Source organism: Varanus komodoensis, unplaced genomic scaffold (assembly GCF_004798865.1).
Source record: "Varanus komodoensis strain SLA01 unplaced genomic scaffold, ASM479886v1 scaffold326, whole genome shotgun sequence".
In the NCBI taxonomy this organism is placed as follows: Eukaryota; Metazoa; Chordata; class Lepidosauria; order Squamata; family Varanidae; genus Varanus; species Varanus komodoensis.
The window spans coordinates 18,132-44,513 of NW_025335812.1; the positions used below are offsets into that span (position 1 = coordinate 18,132).

At 40.5% G+C, this 26,382-nt stretch overlaps 1 protein-coding gene across 4 annotated transcripts; it reads left to right on the top strand.

Annotated features, from left to right (window-relative positions):
- Positions 1-2,510: 2,510 nt before the first annotated feature.
- Positions 2,511-24,643, top strand: LOC123027585 (src kinase-associated phosphoprotein 2-like). 4 transcript variants are annotated; one of them, XM_044438523.1, is made up of 5 exons: positions 2,511-2,611; positions 5,882-6,095; positions 9,659-9,764; positions 12,992-13,017; positions 23,748-24,641. In XM_044438523.1, the coding sequence occupies exons 2-5, from the start codon at positions 6,032-6,034 to the stop codon at positions 24,029-24,031; spliced, it is 480 nt and encodes a 159-aa protein (XP_044294458.1). In that variant the 5' UTR covers positions 2,511-2,611; positions 5,882-6,031; the 3' UTR covers positions 24,032-24,641. The 4 variants fall into 4 exon arrangements, with proteins under 4 accessions (XP_044294458.1, XP_044294460.1, XP_044294457.1 ...); XM_044438524.1 differs by lacking the exon at positions 2,511-2,611 and adding an exon at positions 3,072-3,244; XM_044438525.1 differs by lacking the exon at positions 5,882-6,095 and having other exon boundaries at positions 23,748-24,637.
- The last annotated feature ends 1,739 nt before the right edge of the window (positions 24,644-26,382 follow it).

The following is a 26,382-nucleotide window of genomic DNA, read 5'->3' on the forward strand; positions in this document are numbered from 1 at the left end:
AGGAATACTTGGTGGCTATGCAAGTGAGAACCTAATTTGTGGGATGCTGTCAGACTTTGAAACTCCCTACTCCTCTTTCACCAGTATGTGAAGAAGTTTCTGTTCAAACAGGTCATTGGCCAATAAAATGGTTTGTTGAGTCTGGCACTGCTTTATTCTGTAATTTGCGGTGTGTTTATATATGTGCTTTTGATGTAGTTGTTTAATTATTGTCTTAATTACACACACCCGCATATATGATTGCTGATAGCCTTGAGTGTCATTTTCTGGGCTGAAAGGCAAGGAATATAATATAATATAATAAACATGTTTACTCAGAAGTAATCCCCATAGGGCATACATTCTTATGGGCATGTATAACATGGAAGGCTTTAGCAACTTTCAAGAGGGAATAAGATCAAGCTAAAGAAGCAAAGCACTGAATGTTGGAAAGACAGAATCTTCTCTGACCACCACTGCCTTCATCTTTAAGCCATCAGGCTGCAGCAAGAGTAGTGAGAAGGAGCAGGGCCACCAACAGCTTGATCTCCTTCAGACTTCTACCTCATAAGTTTGCAAAACTGCTCAGAGTGTCCTCTGGGCTATCGGGGCAGGATACAAATGCAATAAATAAATAGAACTAAGCACCCAAGTTTACTTTTGCTCCTTTTCCCTCCCAGTCTCTTTCATATCATGTCTTTATAAGAATTTAAGCATAAAGGCAAATCAGTCTCTTAGAACTGATCATTATATGCTTCTCTGGGAGCCCTTTTAGCAGAACTTGGATTGATGGGGCCGGTGAGGAGAGCATTCAAATACAGAAAAAGTAAGTGTCTACGGAACACTGCTGACATAAAATATGGGCAATCTAGACCATTTTATGGCTCATCTATAGATAATCAGTGACTTCTTCAGCCTTGTGGTCTATTTTCTTTTAATTGGAATCTCTACTGTATAAAAGGTTAAAAAGCAAGCGATCAATATCTATGCACATTCCAGATACTGAGCAGATAGGTTATCATAACTTATGTATGTTAAGAAGCTTTGAATGTGCATTCTTAAGAATGCAAGGAAAAGCAAGGATTTGTTGGATCAGTCCAAAATACCCCTTTTCAACTCTTTCAACATTCTCTTCAACAAAACCTGCTAGTAGCAGGTGTTAAGTGGTCCCTTAGTGGACTGCAGGCTGCCTTTTGCCCACCCTGGATTAATACATTTTGACTGGTTACTACTACTTATTTGGATACTGCTTTACAAAGAATGTGAAGAGTTCTGCTTGGAAAATACTTGCAAAGATACTAAAAGGGAAAAGAATAGTTGTGGGGTTTTTTCATATAAATATATAGGTTTAGTTTAATATGTGGAGACTGTTGCAAAGTCGCTTCTTAACCAATCAAGAAGAATAAATAAAAGGAAATGCTCTGATTCATGTTTTTATATTATATAAAGTCTATTATATGACAGAAACAACACAGCACCAAAAATAAAAAGTGCACCCTTAACTGCTCCAAGAACTTCTACTTGGTACCGATAATTATTTTGCCAAAGCTTTAGTTGATCAATTTGCTTAAGGTGGACGGGTCTCCCACCCGCGACAAGACTTATACACGCACGTGCGAATGTAAAAAGGGAGTGATACAAAAACCCCGAGGGGAAAAAAATCAGCGCTGATTTTATTTTAAATGAAAACTTTTTTGTATTGTCATATGGAAAACAGATTTTTAGCAGTATTGCAGGACCGGAGAGCAAAACTGCTGTTTAGAAGCAAAACAAGACACAGGAGTCCTGTTGTTTCTCAGAAATAAGCTGCATTGGATTCCGTGGGAATTACTCACAAGGGCACACAGTCGGGTGACTTTTTCCTGATTGGCTGTAATTTAGAATCGGAGGGCGTGACTGAGACACCAATAAAAGACACCAAAGAGCAGAAAAGAGTGTTGGGCGGACTAAACAAACGCTTTTAGGACACAAGTCTTTGCATGCTTTAATTTTACAGCTGTCAGGATTCCCGAGCTGGCAGGACTGCAGGGGAATGCTGGAAGTTGTAGGATTATTTTTCTGTTTAGACAGGCGGAATGTTGCGTCTGTAGTCCAATCAAACTAGGGGTTTGTACGTTCGAATTCGAAACATTCCAGCCAATGGGGAAAGCCTTCACATCGGAAACTGGCAAGGCACTTAAATCGCCATTTTTGATTATGGAACGGAACTTGCAATTGACTAAACTGTTACGCCCTCCTTAAAAATGGCGACAGCATAACGCTGTGGGTCACATGCCAGGAAGCTACGCTACGGAACTTAGTCGGCGGGAGAGGGGGCAGGAACTGGGTTTGCTACCACCTCTAGTAACCATAGAGATAGGAAGGTTGACTCCTACGTCTGAAATAGTGTACGTCAGCTCACGGCACGCATGCGTATTGCGGAGCAATGGGTGGGGCAACCCGAAGAGATTGTAAGAGGATAGGCTCCGCCTTACGGCCTGTGGTTGAGGAATGATTTCCCGGAGCCGGGCTAGGGGGCGTGGCTGTGCTGTCCCCTCCCTCCCGGCTAAACAGCTGCCTGCCGGCGCGACCACCTGGTTGATCATGCAGGGCTCCCCCGCCATCTCCGAGGAGATCCTCAACTTCCTTGCAGGTTGGTGGGAGAAAACCAAAAAGATGCCCAGTTTCAAATAAGAATATTGAAAAGGTGGTTCTGGAAATCTACCTTTCATTTTTTTTGTTCTCTTCCGTCTGGGCTAAACTTTTTCTACTTGAATCGACTTTCATTAGATTTATTTACGTGTTTTGAAGTGTTGATAAATGGGACTCTAATTGCAGTTGAAATGTTTACTTGGGAACAAATGAAGAGGTTACTTCAAGGACATTAAAGTGCTTGGTTATGACCTGATATTCTTGGAACGTCAGACTCAGGTTGCACATCTTAGTGGCCTTGTGAGTGTGTGCGTAGGACAGGGGTGAAGATCTAGAAATCTAAGTCCAGAGTGAAGAATTAGCGCTTCATTATCTGCCAAAGAAAGAGGAGCTTATAAAGTTTTCATATTTACTTGTATTTTCATACATGGAGGGGCAGTTGTGATACATTCCCTATAGCTCACAATACATAAACTGAATGCCTCCTGTATTTGGTTAATACACTATTTGCATGATCATCTTGGCAAACTATTTTTTTTTTTTTGTATGTGGTTGACAACTTCCTCCACAGTTGCAGAAACTGCTCTTTCCTATCAGTTTCTCCCCTGCTTATCAGTGTTCCTGTTTTGCACTTGTAAGTATGCATATTAATCCTTCAGGATTGCAGCCTGTGTTTCCATGCTAAAAGTGATTCCTGTGCACATTTAGACAGAAGAAGCTCCTTGTGGAATTCCTCTACTAGCTGTGCTGACTGGGAATGCTGGGAGTTGTACAACTTTTTTCCATCTAAACAGGCATAGGATTGTGTGTCCTAAGTAGTTTAGGCTGCAAATCTAGCCTTACTTGCTTGACAGCAAGCCTTGTTGAACCCAATGGGACGACATGCATAATGTTGCATTGCTCAATTTGCTTAAATCATCACACTGAAGATTTATGATGAACAGCCATAAAAATGCAAATGGACATGTAAATGGCTTAACTGATAGCTAATTACTTTATTGCAGCATGAGCTGTCCCAAGAAAGAACTAAGGTATTAACAGGGTAATCTTTGTATGTATGCCTAATAAAAAGTGAGAACCATTGTTTTCAGGAGAACTTAGTCCTGGATAAATGAAGTCAGTTTGCAGCCTAAGTATGCTTGAAATAGCCAGTTAATGAGTTCATGCGCATGCACACACACGCGTGTGCATACACAGATCATCTTTTTTTACCAGGTGTTGCAAAAAGAAACTTTAAGCTGCTTAAAAATGGACTCTGAGACTAATTACATTAAAACCCACACACTCTTTCTCATTAGATGCCTGGGGTATCTTGACCAATTAAAGTCTCTGCTAATTGTTATTCTGCAGATTGTAAGTCTTCCTGATATTTTTTTAAAGTGCCTTTCAACTTCTAGAATGATGCTCAGACACTAACCATGTCAACTTTTTGAATTACGGTGTAGGCACCAGGAATTCTCCACAGTGCCTTTGGCTTACCAGTAGAAAAAGGTTGCTTCCAGCCGATCTTAATCCTATATTCATTTGTCTGTGAGTAAGCCTTATTGAACAAAATGGGACTGACTTCTGAATTGACATGGGACTGAAAAATATGGGGAACTGCTAGCCTCTGAGTTATCATTTTCTGCCTAGTTTTCAGGAGATTTCTGTTCTCTACACTTTGAAAGATGTGTGGATTAAAAGTAAAAGGAGGGAAAGATCCTTGTCTAGCATTGTGATGATGGTTACCCCTTCTGGCCTTTCTTTGTATTGCTCCTAATTCTGAGCTTTTTTTACTGAACTAATTAACTAGATGGGTAAAGACAAATTAGTAGATTTGCTAGGGGGTGTTGGTGAGAAGTGACTGAAAGCTCTTAGTCCATTTTGTTCCAGGACTAATTTTTGCAGGCTCGTAGGGTTTTATAATATTTCTGAATGATGTGGTTGCTAGTTTGTTGGACCAGGTTTCTCCAAGCTTGTCAACTGCTCCATATTTATTCAGTGGTAACAATGTGCCTGATCTGCATGTATGGATCCTGACTTAAAAGAGGAATATGAGAGGTGATGGGGAAAGAGTGTTAAATGTCAGCAGAGAGAGAGACAAGCACCCATACATTGCATAGGAGTGAAGTTACTTCTTAGTGGCTTTAGCAATAGGATGGATGTCTGTCTCTCTAATGACCAGTAGCACACAACTATAAAAGCATTTTGGGCAATCACTGGGTTGAATCCAGTGGTATCATTCTCTTGTTGGAACTGCTTTCGTCAGCAGAATTGGGAGGGGGAACTCTACTTTTATCCCCCATCCACCCTCAGAATCTGCCGTGGAGGTCTGGGAAACCCTCCCGAGCAGATTTTCGGGCAGCACAAAGAGCTGTGGGAGAGGAGGAGAAAATCCTTTTGGAGAAGAAAAACTGACAGACCCCCATTAGCATAATGTTGGATTTAACTCATTGACTTTATAAGGCATTGCCTGGTTTACAAGGAATAATGGAAGATAAGCCAGTTTTATCCTGGCTGACTGTGAATGAGCTGTGTGCCTGAGCCAGGATCCCTGGTCTGGATAACATGGTAAGCTTTCAGTTTCTGGCTGGTTTAGTAGAGGGGTAGGCAGCCTTTTTGTGCTGTGGACACATTTGAAAATTTGTGAGAACATCTTGACTGCCATTCCAAAAAGGCTGCCATGGGAAGTGTGGCAAAGGACAAATCTCCCCAAAAGACTTAGTACAAAAGTGTGCAGCAGGAGAGAGAGAGAGAAAAAACATGGCAAGAAATGTACCCAAGAGCTTTAACAGGAGAAGCCAAGTACATGGTAACAAGGCTATTCACACTTGGACATAGCTCATTTACTAATTTTTCATATGAATGCACCTGTGTTGGTACTTAAACATATTTTCTCCTGTGTGTCACAGCTAGGCACTGATAATTCTATTAAATTTCCAAGATCTGTAAGAAATCTGAGAAGTTTTGGGTGAACAGAAGGAATTAAAGAGAATCATTTTGTCTTCTATAGTTCATCTAATTTAATGGCCTTCGGTACAAACATATGAAGGCAAAAGTTTTCTTGCAGGAAAAGCAGAAGTTACTCTGCAAGAGTGTTCTTGAGGTTAACTCATTCCCCCATGCACTTTGATTTGTATGCAAAGTGTCATTTAACTCTCCAATGGAACTTAGAAATGCTCAAAACTTGACTTGGCTGAATCATGCCTGTGTAAGTCACAATTCTACAAAGAGTTGAGAGAAATGATGATACTGAATACTCGATTATTTTGTGACTATCCAAAACTGTTAGGTCCAAGATGTCCAACATATGCCACTCTGCTCTCGGAACAGAACCTGAACTATTTTGGATGAGCAATCTTTACAAAAAGTGAAAGTTAAGAGGACTGTGGATTGTGAATATGGATGATCTGGCTGAACCGATAAAGCTGATTTAGATGCCATGAAGAAAAGAATGGTAGCTGTCCTCTATTTCTCGTCTGTATCCTCAGTTAATGCAGTCCAAGGTAGAATATGATATTTTCTACATTTAGTTCTCAGACATAAAGACTTAACTCTTACAGGGCCTCATTTCCAATCTGAACATTACTGAAATGAACGTTCATCACAGAAGAATTCTGGCTTACTGGCTAAGACATAATCATTATGTGGATATCGTTTAAGCTGATTATCTTTGCAATTACCATATATTAACACAGTATTGAAATGAGACCAGATACATTGAAGTTAAAAAAGAGAAAGAGGGAGCCACTGACATTCTTGAAATGGCCTACAGTATTTGAAACATAAATTTGAGAATGAGTGTCAGATCTGTAATAAAAATGGGATAAGCTATTTTTTATATACTTATCAATTAGTTTTTTTAATTAAAATTGAGCCTGGTTGTCTTGTCTTTCTGCTGGCTCTTCTTCCAGTTATCTGTCAGGGTATATCTTAGTATAAAGCTTAGGTTCATGCTCTTGTCTCTTTTGTTGGAAACAAATTGATACCTATCCTAATGTTCAAGGGAAAAGTGGCCAATTTTTGTTCAAGCCATTATGGTTTTTTTCCTGTTCTATCTATTTGCTTTGGAATTAAATTTCTATATTCATAGAAAACCTGGAAGGGCCCAATAAAATAATCAGGTCCATCTCCCTGCTCATTTTCAGTGGGGTGCTTCTGCCATTACCTAAGTTCAATTTACACCAAAATGTAATGAGCAGCATTGTCAGCTTAACCCCAAAGTTTTGCAGTCCATTCTGCTCAGTTTTCTTGTAGTCTGGTAGATGGTTCTGTCTTGAGAGGAAGCTTTTTGTACCCACACCTGTGGAATGAAATCATTCTCACACTAGGATCTTCCACTTGCCTTTCCTACATTAAGTTAGCACTGTCATCTTCCCACATTTCTGAATATTAAGCTTTCTTTAGAACTCTTATTCTTATAATCACACATTACAGTTCTGGTGCTTGCTCTATTAAGCAAAGACTAAAATACATAGAGGTGGATATTCTATATTTTAAGATGTTTCCACCTATTTTGCTTTGCACTTAGGCAGTTTCTTACATCTGGTAACACTTAAAGCATATGAACTCTAAAGGTTAACTCACAAGCTGGGAATTTGTCCAGCTAAGCAATGAATTCAGTGTGTATTACAGCAGGAGCACCTCGCTTCACTCAGTAATTAACTGCTCAATCCTGTGCATGTTTAGACAGAAAACCATTCTGCAACTCCCAGCATTCCCCAGCCAGCAAGTGTAGGATTGCTCGCTCAGTGGGTAATGGTTTAATTGCAGAGGGAATGGCTATCCCTTGCTCAGATTTTCCTGGCCAGGTGTAATGCGCAGGGAAGCTAAGAACATAAGAATCTTGCTGAATCAGACCTACCTAGTCCACCATGCTGCTTGTAACACTGATCAAACAGAAGCTTCTAGGAAGACAAACAAGGAGGCCATGAAATAACAAGTGGGCTTGTTCCCCAGCAGCTGGCCTTACTGCATGTGAACACAGACATTCCTGTTAGCTAGTGACAGACCTCCCCTCCATTAATTTATCCTTTAAAAAAGCCATCTGAGCCAGTAACCTTTGCCACATTTGGCAACAGAGTTTTCCCTAAGTCATCCTTCCCTGACCTGATGTCATCCAGATGTTTTGGAGTATAATTGCCAGCATTCCTGACCATTTGCCATGCTGGCTGGGGTGATGGGAGATGACATCCAAAGCATCTGGAGGTCACCAAGTTGGGGATAGCTGCTGCAAGCAAGTGGTATGATAGTTTCATTTTATCTGTTTTGGGCCTATTGATAATTCATGTTATGAGCCACTCCACATTTTAGTATTCAGAGTAAGAGTGCTTTCCATCCAGTCCTCCAATACCAAGCATAATTTTACAAACTTAATTCCTGTTTCCATTAATAACTGCTATTTTTCTGCTCTAAAAAGTCCTGCATGTTTTAGTAGTTCCTTATATGAAAGCTCTGCTATATCATATCCTTTGCTCTTGTGACAAATGACATTTTTCTATCTCATCTGCAGATGTGTGATATCCTTCTTAAGCTGAGGTGACCAGATATTGTATACAGTATTCTAAATAAATGTGTATTGTACAGTCATGTAAAACCTGCTATAAGAACCGATTAAGCCTAGTATTCCTCAATACCCAACAAGATTCCTCTGGGAAACAGCCCTCTCCAGCTGTAGTTTTCCAAAGTACTAGAATTCAGGAGCATGTTGCATCTGATCCTGAAGGTAGCATAGTCATCATTACTAGTAGCCATTGATGACTTTACCTTCCTTGAAATCCATATCCTGGTCCATTCCCTGGGGTAATTTGGCCAATTTATCTGCTCACCCTTGCTGTAAGCTTTTCTCCTTCAATGGTACTCATCTGGCTTGAGTATCAGCAGTGACGGGGTGGGTGGGGGGAGAAAAGAGCGAGATCTCATTTAAGTGGGTAAGTGGGGGAATTTGTCTCCAGCTAAAATTCTGATCTCAGCCAGGGAAGAATTTAGGAGCATTGCAATGTTTACCTGTTCCTGGAAGTGCACATTGCTAACTTTCAAAATTTAGCAAAACCTAGCAGGCTTCGGTAGCGTCTCTAGAGTTTTCCTCCAATGTTGCTATCTCTCAGTGCTCACATGAATCCAGAACTGTGCATGATATATTGACAACCACTCAAGAGTTGAACTCTCATTTCAAGAGTTCAGCTTCCTTCCACTGAAGTTGTTGGGGCACCTATTTCACTGTCACTATTTATTAGTTCCATTTGACGTGTAGACATAAATATATTTAAATGACAAATACTTTCTCAAATATTTGCTAGGGATAATAGCTTGAACAACATTGATTGCAATTTTGAAATTCCCAAGTTTGCCCATTATTGTATTTATAGCTGTTACCATTTTTTTATTGCTATCAATGAACTTATGAACCTGAATCTTTTAGCAGAAAAAGAAAGCACTGGAATATTTTCCAGAAAATGTGCAATTTAGGATACTTTCTGCCCCATATCACTGGTATCAGATCTGTCCACAGAGTGATTCTGCTGCTACCACTGAAGTTACTGTTCAGTTTAACATAACATGGAGCTTTTAACACAAACAGTTCCAAGACTGTTATCAGTATAACTTCGCAGAAAGATACTATGTGACTATGGTCACATTTGAAAATGGGCTTTTGTTAATGAAAGTGCCAAATGTGATATCTTGTAGCAATCATGTATGCATTAAAGCAGTTTATTGTCTTCTAGCTTTTATTCCTCAAGTAATGGCGTGTGTATATATATTTTACACACTTTGACAGTTTATTAAAACTTGTTGGATTTTTGTTCATTTAATGATAGCAAATGTCAAAACAGCATTTGCTGTGCTAAGCATAAGCACAGCAGTGAACAAATCTATCCAATTTAGAGTTTGAAATATCTTTCAATTATATTATGCCTAGGACTGATAAAGTAACTCCATTAGATAGTTTGGCTATTATTGCCTTATGAAAAAAGCCATAATAGAGGTATTTATCTTATGAAAATTATCATTTCTTCTTTTGACTCATCTGTCTCTCTCCCTGACCCCCCCCTTTTCTTTCATGATTTAGATGTTGACACATTTATATCAGATACCCTAAAAGGAGAAAATTTATCCAAAAGAGCAAAGGAAAAGAAAGATGCGCTGATTAAGAAGATAAAAGACATCAAGTCCAAGTAAGTAATTATGTCTCTATATGGTGTGTTTAATACAGAAAGTGAGTTTGCAACAAACCTGTGGTGTAGGTTACTGATTTCCATTTTATAGATGGAACAACTGAGCTGAAAAGTTGCCCTTACAATAATCCAAAGGCCCATTAAATCATAGCTTAGTGGAGGCAGTGGGAACAGGGACTTCGACTCCAGGCCCCCAGTGTGACCACCAGACCCCTTACCATTCACCAGACCCCTGTCACTCACTTGGACGTTTTCCTCTCCTTTACACCCATAGCTTCTAGTTGCCTGACTTTCTGCTTTTGCCCTTCTCTACTTTCATTCTTTGCCAACTAGTCTTCTTCCCCTTCCATACTCCATCCCTCCATTTTTTGGTACTTTGCCAAGAATGGATTGAGGGGTAGAACTTAACCCTCCTTGGGGCATCAGAGTCCTTGGAGGAGGACAGAGTCCTTTTCCCATATACCTCCTCCCCTACCCTGGTTAAACTCAGTGGAGCAAGATCACGTCATAGGGGAAAAGGGCCCCTGCTACAAGATGGGTGATGGGGAAGCCCACCCATCCCCAAGGACTCTTTGGCCAACAACATCAGTGGGGGCTGAGCCTTCCTCTACTAGCCCCAGTATTTTCCAACTGGATATCCTTTCCTCAACTTTAAAGTTGTCAGAGCAACATTGCTCCATAAAGTTTAATAGAGGTGGGGACAAGTATCCCCTGCTGCAAAAAGGCTAGAGGATGGAGTGCAAGAAGTGTGAGAATCAGGGTAAGGGGCTGGGCAAGAAGAGGGGATATCACAGATGAGCCCAAGAGCCTGAAAGGATTGCCTTTCCCTGGCTTAGTAGTACGAGAACAAGACATAGCAAGCCTTGGGCTTTTCCCTGCCTCCTTTTTTAGTATAGCTTTCAGAAGCTTCCTCTTGCATTCTGCATTAACTGAAGCTTGCCCTTTAATCTAGATCTGACAAGCATTAGTTCATTTGAAGTTGGCTTGTTTGGTTAATCTTGACTATGGTCTGTTTCAGTTTATCAGGCTGGACATAGTTGATATAAAATGGGAACAGAAGCATCTGCAATCCAAATGACTACAAGGGGAGTTTAGGCATGTTCTTTTAGCAATAAATGATTGCTTGGGGTTACGTTTGAAACAGGCCTGCTAAATCCCAAGTCATAGTCATTTGCTGGGGAGGATATTTGTTACTGTTGTGCCTGTGTGAGTCTCATAGGGCTTTTAAAAATGTAACCGGTGATAAAGCTGCACAACCGTTCTCTCCTTCCTTTTTCCCTCCATCTATGACTATTTTATTTTATGAGGCTATAAATAAAGTTAATTTAAAAATTTTTCTTTGGAAACTGTTCTCATGTCCCATGTTAGAGTGCTTAAATAACAAGACTTTCCCCTTCCAAAAAATGTTAGTATCACACTTCTCATATTTCCTCTTCCCAAGTAAACATGTGTTTATTTTCCATGAAAAGAGGACTAAGAGGATGGGTGCAGTGGCTAAAATATGATAAGAAATTTTTAGATATAAAAAGGCCCTCAACCACCAAATGTTGCGCTATGTTACTCAGGATTATCTACTAATTGGATGTGCTTCTGCAGGTGATTTTTCTGCCTGAAAGTAGCATGAGAACAATCCTTGTTCAATTTTCCATTTGGATCAGTAGGGTGGGTATCACTTGTCTTTCTCTATTGGGTCCATTTGAGAGATTTTCTTTTGGCTTGGAGTAGACAGTTATTAATACCATGGGTTGTGGGTGGTTGCAACCATTTTGGCATTTTGAGAGCAACCCAAGGGCTTTGTTAGATTAAAAATCATTGAGACATCTTGTATTCATTGCTGGGGTGGTGGTGATCTGCCTTTAAACGCCTTAGACTAGGTAGCAGGCAGAAAGGCAATCTAAGAGCTTCTGTGCTTCAAGCTGGGAGGTCTGTTCTCCTAAGGGCCTCCAATGTGCAGAAATTGGAATTTAGGAAGCCAGCAATCTGAAATGAATACCCTGATCAGATCTTGTGCCAGTGCTTGTCAGCTATGTGAGCTTGTAGAGACCAGCATTTATTGAAGCATCCAGCACATCTGAGATATGCAAATTGAAACGGCTGAGTTGGTGCCCCAGTCTTTGAAATTAAGAATGCTAGCACTCTCAGTTATCTTACCTAGACAGATGGTTTACCTAATGGGTTGGGGGATGGCAATCTGCCTAATCTATAAATAATTCTTTCCTGAAAATTGAAGTGTTGTAGAAGAATGCAGTGAAAATTCTGTGGTCATTATGTGACTAGACAGGTATTTGAAAAGTGCTTGCTCTGAACAGGAGAAACTACCTACTTCTAGCTGTTCTTATATGCTAATTCACAGAACCGCAGCTTTTGCCTGCTTCATTTAGGACAAAAGTGTAGAAGAGAATGTGGGTACCTAAGTAGGTTCTGCCCCCAGCTTTGCCATTTACACTGTTGGCCACTGGATCTCAGTGCCTCTCAAGCACAATCCTATGCAATTTTAGATGGCAAAAAGGCCTGTAACTCCCAGCGTGCCCCAGTCAGCATGGCTGCAGTTGTAGGGATATTTTTCTCTAAACTTGCAGTGGGTTGTTCCTTGTAAGCACAAGGTGTACCCTACCGCAGCTTTGAATCATGGACCATGATGTACTCATGGGGTGCTTTACAGACCCGTGCACTGAATGGGCAATGGCCTAACTGAAAGCTGGGAGCGCAGGGACATCAGGGATGTGATTTAAGGGCCTGCCTTAAATACACTGTTGCACACAAGCAGTCAGGTTTCTGCATAGGGCTATCATCTCTCCAAGGTTATTTATGCAGGGATAGGGCTGCCTGGAGAATGGGGAACCAGGCAATGCAGTGGGTATCTGCATTCTTTCCTGAGAGTGTGGCTTGTCCGTATTACTCTTTGTTGCTTGCTATGAGCAGGGTGTGTGTTAGTTATACCTACCAAGGAGAAGTGTGTCTGCTGGAAGGCAGTCACATTTAGCACTGTTAAATGGGGCTTAATTGATTTTGGGTGGGGCTGAATGCAAAAGGGGACAAGATGAAAAGCAGTAAAAATCTCAGCATATGTCAGCTTAACTTTCTTAAAATGTTAAACCAGCCTAAGCTAGTTTTCACTTCAGCTTCTCTCACAGTTGCTGTCTTAAAATTTTAAAAGCATACAGCCATCTTAAGACTTTTCTAAACACTTATCTTCTCTTTCCCATCCCTCACTTCCTCTTCTGCAGCTTCCCCCAAGAATTTCCCGAAAGAGGTAAGACTGTCTTTTTGTTTTTATGTGGCTTGAATATGTTGCATCATAGTACACTTTCCAGCTGATCATAGGCTTATTTAATCAACTGTACATTTACAATCTTTCCAGATTGAAGTGTCCAAACTGTGCTCATATTGACTTGTTCTTGGCTGAGAGTGCTAGCTCCCCCTCATGGAGGAAACTGTGGAAAGCTTTCTCTGTTTTCTTGCTTAAGTTTTTGTATTAAAAAACAAAACAAGGCGTAGCACAAGAACAGTGACCCCCCCCCCAAACTCTTCAGATTTAATCAGGGACTTAATTGCTTTAGCTTCCTCACGTGAACCCCAAATGAACAGTACATTCGGCATCAGCTGAATGTCCGGAAAATAGAAATTATTTGCAGTACATATGCTTCTGAAATGGAACAAATATACTGCAGTTTGTGTTGAGCACTAAATAATATAGGCACCCCCCCCCCAAAGCGAAAGCAAAACAAGCAAAACAACCTTGCTTTCTGCTTTCACTAGTGCTGTGCTTTGTCTTCTGAGGTTAGCATATGGGAACAAGATCTGAAATGCTGTAATGGGAAACTGAAATGCGCTTTGCATATCATCTTCTCGTGGTTATATTGAGGCAGACCTTTATAGGCTCATTAAAAGCAAGCTGATACAGTGGCCTGTTCTGAGGCTGAACCTGGAATGGCCCTTATTTTCATGATGCTAATTTGTGAGGTCATGACCTGCAGCCTGTGAATGCTGGTATGAGGGTCACAGCATGAGGTCAAAAAAGCATATGTGAAACTACAGTAGGTTCTCTTCTCTCTGTTACCCTCTGCCCCTGCCTTTCCATAGGATATGCAGGAGATAGTAAACAATATTTATTTCAACTAAGGGTTTAGACACAAGCCTTCAGAAGGGATACTTCTAGTTTACAAATACGATTTAGCTGCAATTTAGTTACATCTCCGGAACAGAAAAAGTGTTGTTATATATGTTTACTTTCAGTCCTTTGTGCAGTGACAATTGAATTTGGAAATAAAAGGACAAAACTGCTAGTATTTCCTGATTTTGCTCTTTAGTACATTTTTATTATGTTCAAAGAAGAGCATAAAACAAATTGATCTGCATTGCAGAATGTTTGTAGGAGGAAAATCCCCTTAAAACTCTTACACAAACTGATTCCAGTCCAGGGCAACCCAGATGGAAACTCTTTCTGCATGTAAAGAGTGGCTTTCCATTTGTTTTCTGAATGGCAACAAAAGCTGCTGTGGGGGCTGTTTAACCAGCTAGGGGCACTGGGTATATGAGTCTCGGCTTCTGGGTAGGGAACTGTATGTACAGCTAGGTTCTATTCTCACATTCCTTCCTGATCCAGCAGCCAGGACAGCATATAGAGATGCCTTCGATGGTAACATCTGTGTGATCGGCATTTATGGAGTGCAGGAAGGCAACTGAATTGGCTATCCTTTGGAAGGTCTGGGGAATAAATGTTCACTCCCCCCCTACCATTCTTTTTCTTCTCAGTTGGTATATGCAGTTTGTCAGCACTGATGTGGACCCTCTTTGTGTGTGAGGCCCAGTCCATTTGTTTCCCCACTGCCTACAATTTCTTCCCAAAAAGACCTGATCAGTGCAACTTAATTTTTCCAAAAGAACTTTGAACATGAAGCATTAGGTTTTGTGTTCCGTTACATTGGAGTAAAAGGGAATATTAAAAACAAATTGGGATGCTGTGTCTGCATGCATGTGTAACCAAACATGACTTCCTAGTTTATAATGAAAATCAGCATGCAAATAGAAATGTACTCCTGGTGTGCATCTAGAGTCTGGGCAGATACTTAAGTGGGCGGCTCCACTTAGAAAACACTGTAAATGTCTGTTAATGTTTCCAGTATGAAAATGATATGCCTCTGAATGTAGGATGTATTCCTGATGCACAAAAAAGAGCGTATGCAGGGCTGCATGAATTTACAGCAACACAAATTAATATTACTGATTCAGTCTTGCCCTTTTTCCTGGGTCAGTGATAGGTAGAAGGAGTATGTGAGGCAGACGTTCTGTATTTAGTAGATACATTTATTTCATTGCATGTATTTCCTGCCCTTCTTTGTATTATAAGTTACTTAAGGTGGCTTAAAAGGTTCTCCTTTCCATTTGCTCCTCATAACAACACCCCTGTCAGGTAGGCTAGACAACTAGCCCAGTGCCACCTAGTGAGCTTCATAGCCAAGTGGACACTGGTACCCTGATGTCCTGAGTCCCTATACCACATATTTCAGAGCATCAGATATTTTAATGGTTGAAATAGATGATCCACAAGAAGAGGTGCATGAATAGGCTCCTGGTAGTTAATTTTCTGATTACTGTCACATACCTTGCCTGCTTTTCCACATATGGGAGCAAAGATACGGTATTCTTACTCTTGTAGGGGGGAAAAGTCAAGTGTGGGTGGGAAGTCCTGATTCAGTTTGAGGAACTCCTGGATAAAAAAGTGCTCTACCACTCCTGTAGTTAAATTCACAGCTGCCTTTTCTCTAATCTGTATCCTCAGATCTCAGTTTGCTGAGCAACTCATCTTGCACGTTCAGCACATGCTGAATCATTACATGGGAACACCGTTTTTTGGCCCTGGGGGCCACATCTGTATTTATAGATTTTTCTGTGAGCTGTTCAGAGACGAAAGTGGTTGGATGGGCTAGAAATATCCCAGATAGATAGATAGATAGATAGATGATAGATAAAGCATTTGCTGGGGCACAGGCACCATTGCACATGTATCCTCTCTCCCCCACCCCCAAGAATGCTTTCCCATATTAGTACTAGCAAGGGAAACAAGGAAGGGCATTGTTTGTTGGTCCGTTCACACACATGCTTGAATTTGCACGTGATTTCTCTCCCACGTATGTGTCTACATGCACTCTTCATGTCTGCACATAACATTCAGACATTCTTCTCCCATTCCACCTACATACACTCTGCAGACAGGACTTTTCTTACTAGTGCTGTCCAGGCAACCAGTTCCCTTATCTCTGATCTGTCAGGAGATAAGGGAGGTTTTCCCTTGCTAGCCCTTAAGAAGGGGGAGTTTGGGCAGAGTCAGCATGGCTCTGCAGGCCCGACTGGGAGTGGCCCATGTGGGAATTTTTCTACATTATGCCTTTCCCTTTGACTTTCATGTCCCATGATCTGGAAGCACTGGGCAAACATTGGGGTGGCTGCTGTAGCTTATAAGGGACGTGGTTTGCATGCAGGAGGTCCCAGGTCAAACAGATAAATAGTTTCAGGAACATACTAGAGGTATGTATAGCAGTTTTGTATGTTCATGTATCAACCCTGCTACCTAAAGGCATTCACATACTTTTATTGGTGGTAAGTAGGTTACTCCTGAGCTCAGAATCTGGACATATGGTTTTTTATGAAAAATGTTTCATACGAAAGTGAAAGCTTTCAGGTGTGGTAGTTCTATACAACCCAAAAAAAGAAAGCACAGCAACCATTCCCAAACTGTGATCTCTTTCATATGTTATGACAGCCCACCATGGATTAATTGACCCATGGAGGCTGTTATATTGCACTGGGAAACCATGGTGTCATTTTTGTAGGGCACTTGTTGGTGCCCAGTTTACCATGGCTTGAGTGTCATGCAAACTGAGCAGGCAGAGGTTCTTTAGGGGTCAGGCAATCCCCCAATAACCAGAAAAGAAGCCATGAGTTCTTGGATGGTTCTGTAACCCCCAAACATCTCCAGGGATTTGCACAGAACTACAAGCCACAATAAGCTGGGGTGCTGTCAGGCACCATGAAAAATGATGCCTTGGTCAGTTGCCACAACACAATAGCCCCGTGAGTAAATTGACCCATTGTGGGCTGTTGTGTTGTGCAAAGCAAGGCAGTTTCGCTACTTAGCTACTGCCACAAAAAATAAAAATGGAATGAAACCAGGAAAAGTGGTTGAAGTGTGTGTGTGTACTTCCTCTAATAAACACACATGCATCACAATAAATTGGTTAACAGTCCTGGCAGAGTCATTTTGAAGCCAGAAGAATGAGCATCTTGTTTCCAGCGGAACGTGGTGCAGTAGAAGATGCAAAAGCTAAAGTCAGTTGTGTGTTCGATGAATGTTGAGCTGTTTCATTCTCAGAGCAGCATTATCACTGTATTGGAACATGCTATGTATATCTAGGGATTTGGAGGCCTCCCCATAGCAACAGTTTATGTTGAAGATATTGACTTAAAAATGTGTTGAAGAGTGGTGGGTTTTTGTTTTTGGTGGGGGTAGATTCTCTGGTAGAACACAAATATTGACAGCATTTCTGATAATAAACCAATTGTTGACGAGCATGAATGAGAGACAATGTTGTGCCAGACAATTCTATAAGGAACTCTAAAATACTCATTCTTTGGTATTCAGCTGAGGCAAAGTCAATCTGCAATCTTTATTGCGGTAACTGGGAATTAAAGGGTAACCTCCATTCATAATGGATTTAAGTGTCTAGCTTCCCGTATTAGCCCAACACCATTATCTGCTAGGATCAATAAGCAAATACATACTATAAATGAAAAAATGTTGTCTAATAAAGAAGGGTCAGGTACTTTGTGTTGTATTGTAAGCAACTTAAAAAATTCTACAATCAAAATGTTAGTGTCTAAATTATGGAAGAAAGAAAATAGGAACAGTATATTTTTTCCAGTAACCATTAACTGTGCTTAATTGATGAAACTTTTTTTTAAAAAAAGTTCTAGGATAAATCAAAGGTTGTTCTGGGGAAACCATATTAATGAGCATTAGCCTCTTAATTATCCTCCTGGCTACATTGCAGGGACACATTCATGCCTTTTCTTTGTGTAATAACTTTTTATAAAGAAGTATTTTTAAACTGATCATTAATTTTATGACTAGAGAAATGAGATGCAAAATTTATGCTGTTGTCATTGGCACAGGCTCAAGGCACCACTGACATTATGCATGATTATAATGGAATGGCTGCCCGCTAATGAGTCTATAGACATTTTGTTTGAACATGCCTTGCTTTTAGATGTCTGATTAGACTGTAATGCTTTCAATTATGCCTGTAAATTGTATTGGATACATTTACCTGATGCTCATTGTTCCTTTTGTAGTTCAGCTTTCTATTACATAGATACCAATTGAACACTTTCCTTTATTGATTTCTCCTCCCTCCCAGATATACTGGTAAACTCATGGCACCTGTCGAGGGGACAAAATTCATGTATTAGGGCACTCAACAGTGACTCCTTTGACTGAATGGATGAGTAGTTTCAAATACTGCCCAGTAGTTTGACAAGCCATGGACTGGCATTGGCCACAGGTTAAAGCATGTAAACATTTATACAAACACATTTGGTTTTAAAGTTAGTGAAAGTGCACCTGTTAAATGAAACTCATTGTATATTTCACAGCATGGGGTCTCTGACTTTTTCAGCATCCTTTGTTAGTGGACCCCTCCCCCCTTCACTTTAGATTTTTTTCTTCACTGCATGAAACAGTGTGCTAGTCTCTCAATCCATTTTTGATTTAGTTTAAGCATGCAACAGATCTTACCTCAACCCTTTGAGAAAAGAATAATTCAGTTACTGTTGAGTTGACCTTGAATGGGCAAACTTAGCAGATGTCGTCATTGTGCTTTTGATTCTGCCAAATCTGTGAGTTTTTGAGTAGGTTCTTATGACTTTCTTCAAACTACCACAATAGTTTGCCACAATATTAACAAGTATAATAGGGCTTCAGGTGTCTCACATAAAAAACAAACAAACTACTGGATCAAAATTTTGAAAATCTGTATGCACTACGCAGATGAAGAATGTGAGAAGGACCCTGCTGGATCATACCAAAGACCAGTCTGCCCAGCTTTTGGTTTCCACAGTGGCTCACTAGTTGCCTTTGGGAAGCCCCCATACAAATCATGAGGGCAAGAGCTGCTGCTACTCACCAGCATACAGTGTGTTGAAATAAGGTTCTGTGATCACAGTAAGTGTTGTTGAATGGCTCTTCTGGCTTTATAGAGTTTTGCTGCATTCCTCCAAGCACACCTGTGAACCGTAAATGATGGAAGCCTTCCCCTCTCCTTTTTAATGGAAGCCGAATGTTACATCTAAGACCAAATTCTGTGGCTCTGCATTTTTCCCGTGGACTTGTTGCAGACAAACATCCTTACATATGCAGCTTTTCTGGCTGCTTACAATGGGGAATGAAACATGTTTTTAATCCTACTTAAGAAGGTTTTTTATGCCAGAGTCAGCATCTTGTGTGGTTAGTAAATAAATGCCAGGGTCCCCTGCTGAAGGCTTTCTTGGGACCTGCATCTATCTGTCTGCCTTTTTTCTGGTTCAGCAGAGCAGACAACCTCAGACAATTTGAAATGTCAGCCCTTTAAATTTCCCAGAATCTCCCATTTAGCATCATTATGAATGCCAGGACCCAAGGTTCCTATAGCCTACCCCCACCCCACTACTGGGTAGAAGCCTCTGACAAAGACTTCTCCCTGTTGGAGGAAGATGTGGCCAAAGATGTCTCTCCTGTACCTGGGACCAGCCTGCTTCCTTCTGGAGGAGGCCTCATTGTCAATCTCAGGTTCTGTGATCACACATTGCAACCACACCCCAGCTGCAGTGTGCAGTCATAGACAAAAAAGACATGGCTTCTTTTAGGGAGGAGGTCTCTTGCAGTATGTATGAGGAACTAGCAGCCTTGATGAAGTCCAAGTACTATTTAAGGCTCAGATTGTAAAGGGTTGAGCTTGTTTGTCTTTCAGCCTGGGTCTTCCTGAAGCTCTATTCTGTAGTGCTCTCCATTTCTTCATTTCTCTTATTGGTGTCTGCTCTTGGCTTTGTCTGGCCTTCCTTCTGGACTCTTCTCTGTACTCAGCAGGACTTATAGCCTGAAATGGTACACTGAGGCATTGTGAGAAATCAAAAGGGTAGTTAGATACCGCCACTCGGTGCCACTTCAAGTGTAGCTACAGCTGATTGGCACACTCCCACCATAGCCCCATAAATGTTTTTGTGCCCATCAACAGTGAATGCCACCCTGAACAAATCTGGAGTTGGCCTTGCTTTACACTTCCAGTAAAGACCACCAAAAAGGAGTGGTGTAGCTTTTGTCGCACATACTTCTCAGGCCTTTTCAAAAGGAGCGCTGCCATGCTGTCTGTAGAAAACACAATTGCGGATGTGAAAACGTAACTCTGCAGGACAGTTGTGGCACTGAAGATGGGTGAGGTTCCACTCCTGAAGTTGTTTAAGGATTGCTTTCTAGATTTTGACTTATTGCAACAACATGGGTAGGAATTTTGTACTGTGATAATACGCTATTTCTTAAAATGCCAGTAAAATGTGCTTTACAGCATAAACCATAAAATTAAAATTGACAAAACTTTGTCCTCAAGCTTACACACAAGGAAAAGAAAGGATCTGGGAGTAAGAAAAGATGCAAGAGAGGAGGGGAAACCTTCCTTTCATTAGCTCTTGTAAGGTAGTAGCAGTCCTAAACACACCAGGAAATAAGCACTGCTTGAAACTAAACTGATGTCTGAGCAGACATGCATTTACTTTTGAATCCAAGAAAATTTGGCTTATGAGAGGGAAATGAAAAGGAAATTGCTGGTACTTGAGATTCTGCAGCTTTGGCTTGGGTTACTTGCCAGCCTTCATGTGCGGCCATCAGCCATTACCCCTGGTCTTCTGCAAGCCCCTTAGGAAGGTGAGGGCTTTCATTCACGGCTGCTGCACTGGGATGCTTCATGCTCCTCAAGTCTCACCCTTGTAAAGAATGTCGTCCCAATTTAGTGTACCATCTTTTGGCTGATAGACACTGTTCTAAAGAGCAGTAGGGATACTTGGAGCTCCAGCCTTGATTTTAGGAAAGTATGCTGGGACTCTGAAGCAGGGACTCCAGATTCAGAGTGTCCTTTCTCCACCCTTGTTGCCAGGGTGCAGAGATGCAGCCCCTCAGAAGGCTCTGGGAGAATGCAATCCATGCCTGAACTCTCCTCCTCATGAGAAATGGAAGAAGGCCTACTTGGCCAAAATGGGCCTTCTAAGTGTTTTGGAGGTTGAAGGAAATGTGGAAGCATTCTTTCTTCTCTGCTTCTTCCACTGCCAGTTTGGAGCAACCATATTAGATGCTGCTTTTAGACCATTTGACTATAGCTAAGAAACATCTTGAATCGGTTTATAGCATAAAAACATTTCCTAGGGGTAATTACCTGGGGACAAATGTTTACAACTTGAGAGTACTGAATCTGACTGGCATTGTAGTTATGTTACTAATTAATTTGGTGTTTTTTGGAGGAAAATGTAACTGCAGAAACTCCCATAAAATTATCTGTTATGGAAAAACTTCTTTGCCACAGTAATGTTTGGTATTTTTCACTAAAGATGGGACCTACTGTGTAAGTATGGAGACTGGAGTTTAGTCTGGGGCTAGCTGTGACTGTTACCAAGCTTATAGGACCCTGAATTACAACTACACAAAGTAAAAGAGACCAGTTGTGTCTTTTCCTCCAATCCCCCCACCTCTTAGTGGAACGTGAGGGCATTGGTTTCTTGGCCCATTACTGGGACCCATTCTTCTGATAATTTGTTGCTAGCAAAAGAGGAGTTGCCTGTGGCAAGATAATTTATAGATTCTAGCTGATAGGCTTTTACATGGGTAGGAACTTGGAAATGCATTTTTACTGTTACTTTATGTCCAAAATGCATGCTTCACTGGTCAGTATGTTCATATAAAGAAACTTCTGTTAATCTTTGCTTGGGCTCTTTGTCTGCACTTGCGTAAGAAGTATGTTGTAGCTCATCTCTGTTATTATATTTTTTAGTTTTCTTTGCTTTCTAATTATTTCTGTTTACAGAATGTCACCATCTTTAAGCAACACTCGCAAGCAACATTCACAGTGACCTTCTGATTTACTTTAAACTAGTTTCAGCTGATTCCTTGATTAATGAGATTGTACTTCTAAAGCACATAAGGGCATTTGGTTTTCCATATGTCTAAATTCAGCTTTCATCAGCAATGCTAATACAAAACAGGAAGGAGAGGGGTTAGAATAGGGGTAGGCGAGCTGTTTTCTCCAAGCACTAGTATACTCCAAAACACCTTTATTGACACCCACCAAGGTGTCCTACATGGGAATGTAGGAAAAATCCGCAACAAATTTCTGTGCATCCAACCTGTGGATTCCAAGGTGGACTAGATGTCTACAAGCCATGCCAATTTGCTGGCCATTTTTTAATTTTTGTAAGGGATTTTTACCAATGTGCATTTGTGCCAGTGCACACTCACACAAGTGCACATTTGCTCTAATTGAAAAATCTGATTCCATCGAGTGAGTGGAGGATGGCATGTTAGGTGCCTGACAATCCGTGAAACATAGACGGAATGTGTTTAACAAAATCTGTGCATTCCTAGTCCTTCCCTTTCTCCTTAATTTTTTCAACAAATTACTGGCAGCTGGGATCACTTCAGAGTAAGAACCTGTGACCATTGCCATCTTAATTTCCTATTAACATCTTTGGGCCATACCTCCTAACAATGGTCTTCCAACAATGGATACATGGGTTCAGAAAATTAACCAAATTAGGATGGTAGAGGGCTGCAGGCCTTCTTTTGCAGTACACCCAGTTTTTGTGCCCAACCTATGCTTCGGAATTACACTCAGTCTTTCTGGTAAGTTTTTGACCTTTATGATTGCCCCCTCCTCCCATGGCAGCTGTTCTGTGGTGGTGCTCGTGGGGTTCTCAAATGGCCAAATGCGCTTAAGAAGGTTGCCTATCCTTGGGTTAGAAGACATGAGAAGGCATGTTCATTCTTTTGTCGTGTGTAGCAGGTTCTTACAATTCTATGTATGGTAGGGGATTCCGTCAGACCACATTTAGGTAAGAAGGCAGCCCTAGGATGCATGGTTCTATGAATGTACAAGGAAGAACCTGTGACATGCAGGATCTAAACTGCTGTGGTATGTGGACATGCGTTACTGTTTGTATCACGTTAGACACACAAGAAACCCTTGAGTGTCCTATACACTTGTAAGACTTGGTGACTCTTCTTAAGGTTGTAGGGTAAGCATGCCTGCAATATACTGGGCTTGTTTTGAGTTTAAAATGGGTTAAAATAACAACTGATGCTGCAACATCCAAGCTATTCTGGAATCTAGAGACAACAGATTTTGTGTTTCTCCAAAGAGCTTGAGGCGGCAAATGTTTAGAAGAGGGAAGCCTTTGTTGGTGGATTTGAATGTAAATTAAATTACAGCTGATGATAAAGAAATTCCATTGCGTAACCTCTCTCTTCATATTACTAATAAGGCTGACTGGAACTTATGCAAATCAACAGTAAAAGTGTATTCCAATGTTCAGGTACCCATTAATTAGTTTACTATGAATTAGTGAACTAATTAGGGCCATTCTTATGACTAAATTGACATCACATGTATGTGCAAGTAGATTTGTGCTAAGCTTGGTATATGGTATTTATTCCACTTTATGGCAGGATTCTGTATTTGTCATGCTTTTACCTGGAAATTCATCCCGTGAGTATTCTTTACTCTGGGGTAGGCAACGAGGTGTTTTCCAGATGCTTTAGACTATAACTCCCAGAATCCCTGGCTATGTGCCATGCTTGCTGATGATGGGAATTGTAGTCAAAACCCATCTGGAAGCCCACAGATAGCCAACCCTTGCTTATAGTCAAGCTGAAAGGAATCTCTTCTAATCAGTATTGAATGTTTTGTGCAGGAGAACTGGAAGACAAGGAAGATGATGAAAGCACTGACAATCCGTCATTAGCATCTGACCGATATGATAAGGAGGATGAAGGCCCCTCGGATGGTAAGCAATTCACTGTATCTCAGGGTTGCAGTGGTCCTGCGGGCCCCGTTTTTTGTGAACTGAACTGCTGTATGTCTTGGGAAAAGGGCAAACAGGAAACCGTTAGGAGACATGTGGAACCTTGTTTCCTACCATCACAAGCCTGGTACAGAACTGAAGAGCTCTCTCTAGTGGTGAAAAATGCAGAGTGATTTTTTTTTTTAAATGCACACACTGTTGACTTGTTTTTCTGCAGGACCAAAATAGATTCCTCACAGTTTCCTCTCCTCCTTCTCCCACATGAGTCAGTGTTTGAAATATATTGAGATGTTTTCTTTAGAACAAATCTTTTGTTAATTCAGCATCAGACCCTGGCTTAATTTTATTGTGCTGTGTGGCTGGCTCACTGTGTTTCTTGTATAAATAATGGAACAGTATATTTGATGGATTTCTGGGGGAGGAGCAAACTCCAAAGAAGAATGAGTTCATAAAATATTAAATCAATTATTCTTAAGAAGTCTTTCAATTAATCTGCTGACTTTTATAGGCTGATTTCACATTCAAACCTTTTTTGGCTCTAACCCTCTGCCCTGGTTCTGAGTTTATAAAATTTTAATCATTTATACATTGTTTCTGAAGATGAGCAAATGAATACTGAGGTGGTTGCATCATGGCTTGTAATAGTTATTGGTTATACCTGAAAAATTGCCTCTCTATCTAGATAACAGTATGTATTGATTGGTGTCTCAAATGTAGACCTGGAAGTAAGTAATCTTTTTTCTTTGCTGTACAATGATCAAACTGCGCCACTCTACCTCCATTGCCAAATGAAAGTATGCTCCCTGCAACACGCTACTCCACATTTTATGATACTCAAAGTATTCCCTTTGGAAACATATATTGTTTTTATGAGGTATAAAATTATGTCTATTGCAGAACAGGGATAAGTCAAATATGTGCATAAGTGATAAAACTTCTAACAACTGATTTGGAATACAGGATCTTTATATTCTTAGAACTCTGTTACTGTTACACAATTTACACAATCAAAGTTCAGTTCTGTTGAACTCACATTATGCTAGGAAAAAGGAAAAGCTCCTCATTTAATAACAGTAATAAAATAAACTTTTGCTTTTGGCCATCCTTTAAAAATGATGCATTGGCAAAAGAACAGAAATTTTAGAATGATTCTGCCCCCACCCCAGGCATTAAAGCTGAGTTATTTCCATACTAACAAATGTTCTACTAATAGTCCATTTTGCTTTGTTTTATGGCTATGGCATAGACAACATAGCTACAAAAATGTGATGAATGTTTTGGTCTTGTTTGTTAAAGGAGAAAATGGTTTTCATTTGCAAAAGTGACTAGTGAATCTGCAGTACTGTGCTGATACCTGAGCTTGTTCTCTTGCCTATGAGTGCATGCGCATGCACAGTTTAACCAGTTTCCAACAGCATTTAAAAATTAATTCATTAAATACCATTTTGAAATTAAAACAATCGCACAAATCAGGATAGTTTAGAACAGCCTTTCCTGACCTGTTTCCTTCCCGATACGTTGTACAACAGTCAGCATCGCCAAGCTGGGATGTTCATCACATCTGGAAAGCACCTGGTTAGGAAAGGCTGCTTTACATCACCCAAAAGTGTGTGTGTATACACAGCAAGAAAGAGGAAAAGCTAGGGGGCTATCAAACAAACATTAAAACCCACATTAAACCTGAGACAAGAGATATATATAATCACATGTCAGTGATTAAATTCTTTCGAAATAAAGTGATCTTTGGGTGGTGCCTTAAAGATAGTAACTCAGATACAAGGTAAGTATCCCTGGAGAGGGAGTTCCACAAGTTATGTACAGTTGTGTGATGTAAATTGTAATATGGAATGTGCTGTTTCTGTTTCGGTTAGATAGCCTTTCTTTAATCAGTATGACTTGCAGTTTATGGCATTTAGTTAATAAGCATTGGTAACAGCTGTATGGGTAACTTACATTAATCTTTAGGAATCAAACAGATCACTAAGGCATCTATGTATATAGCAATGAATTTTACTTGTGTAATCTTGTGATTGTTTACTCAGAAATTAGCGCCATTTGCATTCAACAGGGCTTAGCCCCAAAAAGTGTGGGAGGTTTGCAGCCTTAATGTTCCCTGCTTAAATTAAGCTTCTTATCTTTTTTACAGACTATTTTGAGTTTAATAGCTTACGAGGTAAAGATGGTAGTTTAAAAATGCAGGTATTTCATAAAAATATTCCCAAACTGAGTCTCTGTTACAGCCTGCTGCCATTATACATTTTCTTCCCCAGGGAAAGAATAATATGATACACCTCAGGCTATGCACAAAAGATCCAAAGACTTTGGAAGGAATCTGCTCAGAAGTTTTCATTGTCATTTTTACTGCTTGCCCCTCCTTCCTCACACTTAGCTTCTTGTGCAGATCTACTCCACTCCCAACAACCTTTTTCTATTCATTGAGTTTTTTTTTTAAACTTAGCACTTAACTGGTAAGGGGTTGAATCTGTGTACATAGATTTGCAAAGGAAAAAATGGGTTAAGGTCT

Coding starts and splice junctions, on each gene's coding strand:
- LOC123027585 (XM_044438522.1), top strand. CDS start 3,157: ATGTGGTTGACAACTTCCTCCACAGTTGCAGAAACTGCTCTTTCCTAT. Junction 3,245..9,658: donor AGTGTTCCTGTTTTGCACTT/GTAAGTATGCAT, acceptor TTCATGATTTAG/ATGTTGACACATTTATATCA. Junction 9,765..12,991: donor ATAAAAGACATCAAGTCCAA/GTAAGTAATTAT, acceptor CCTCTTCTGCAG/CTTCCCCCAAGAATTTCCCG.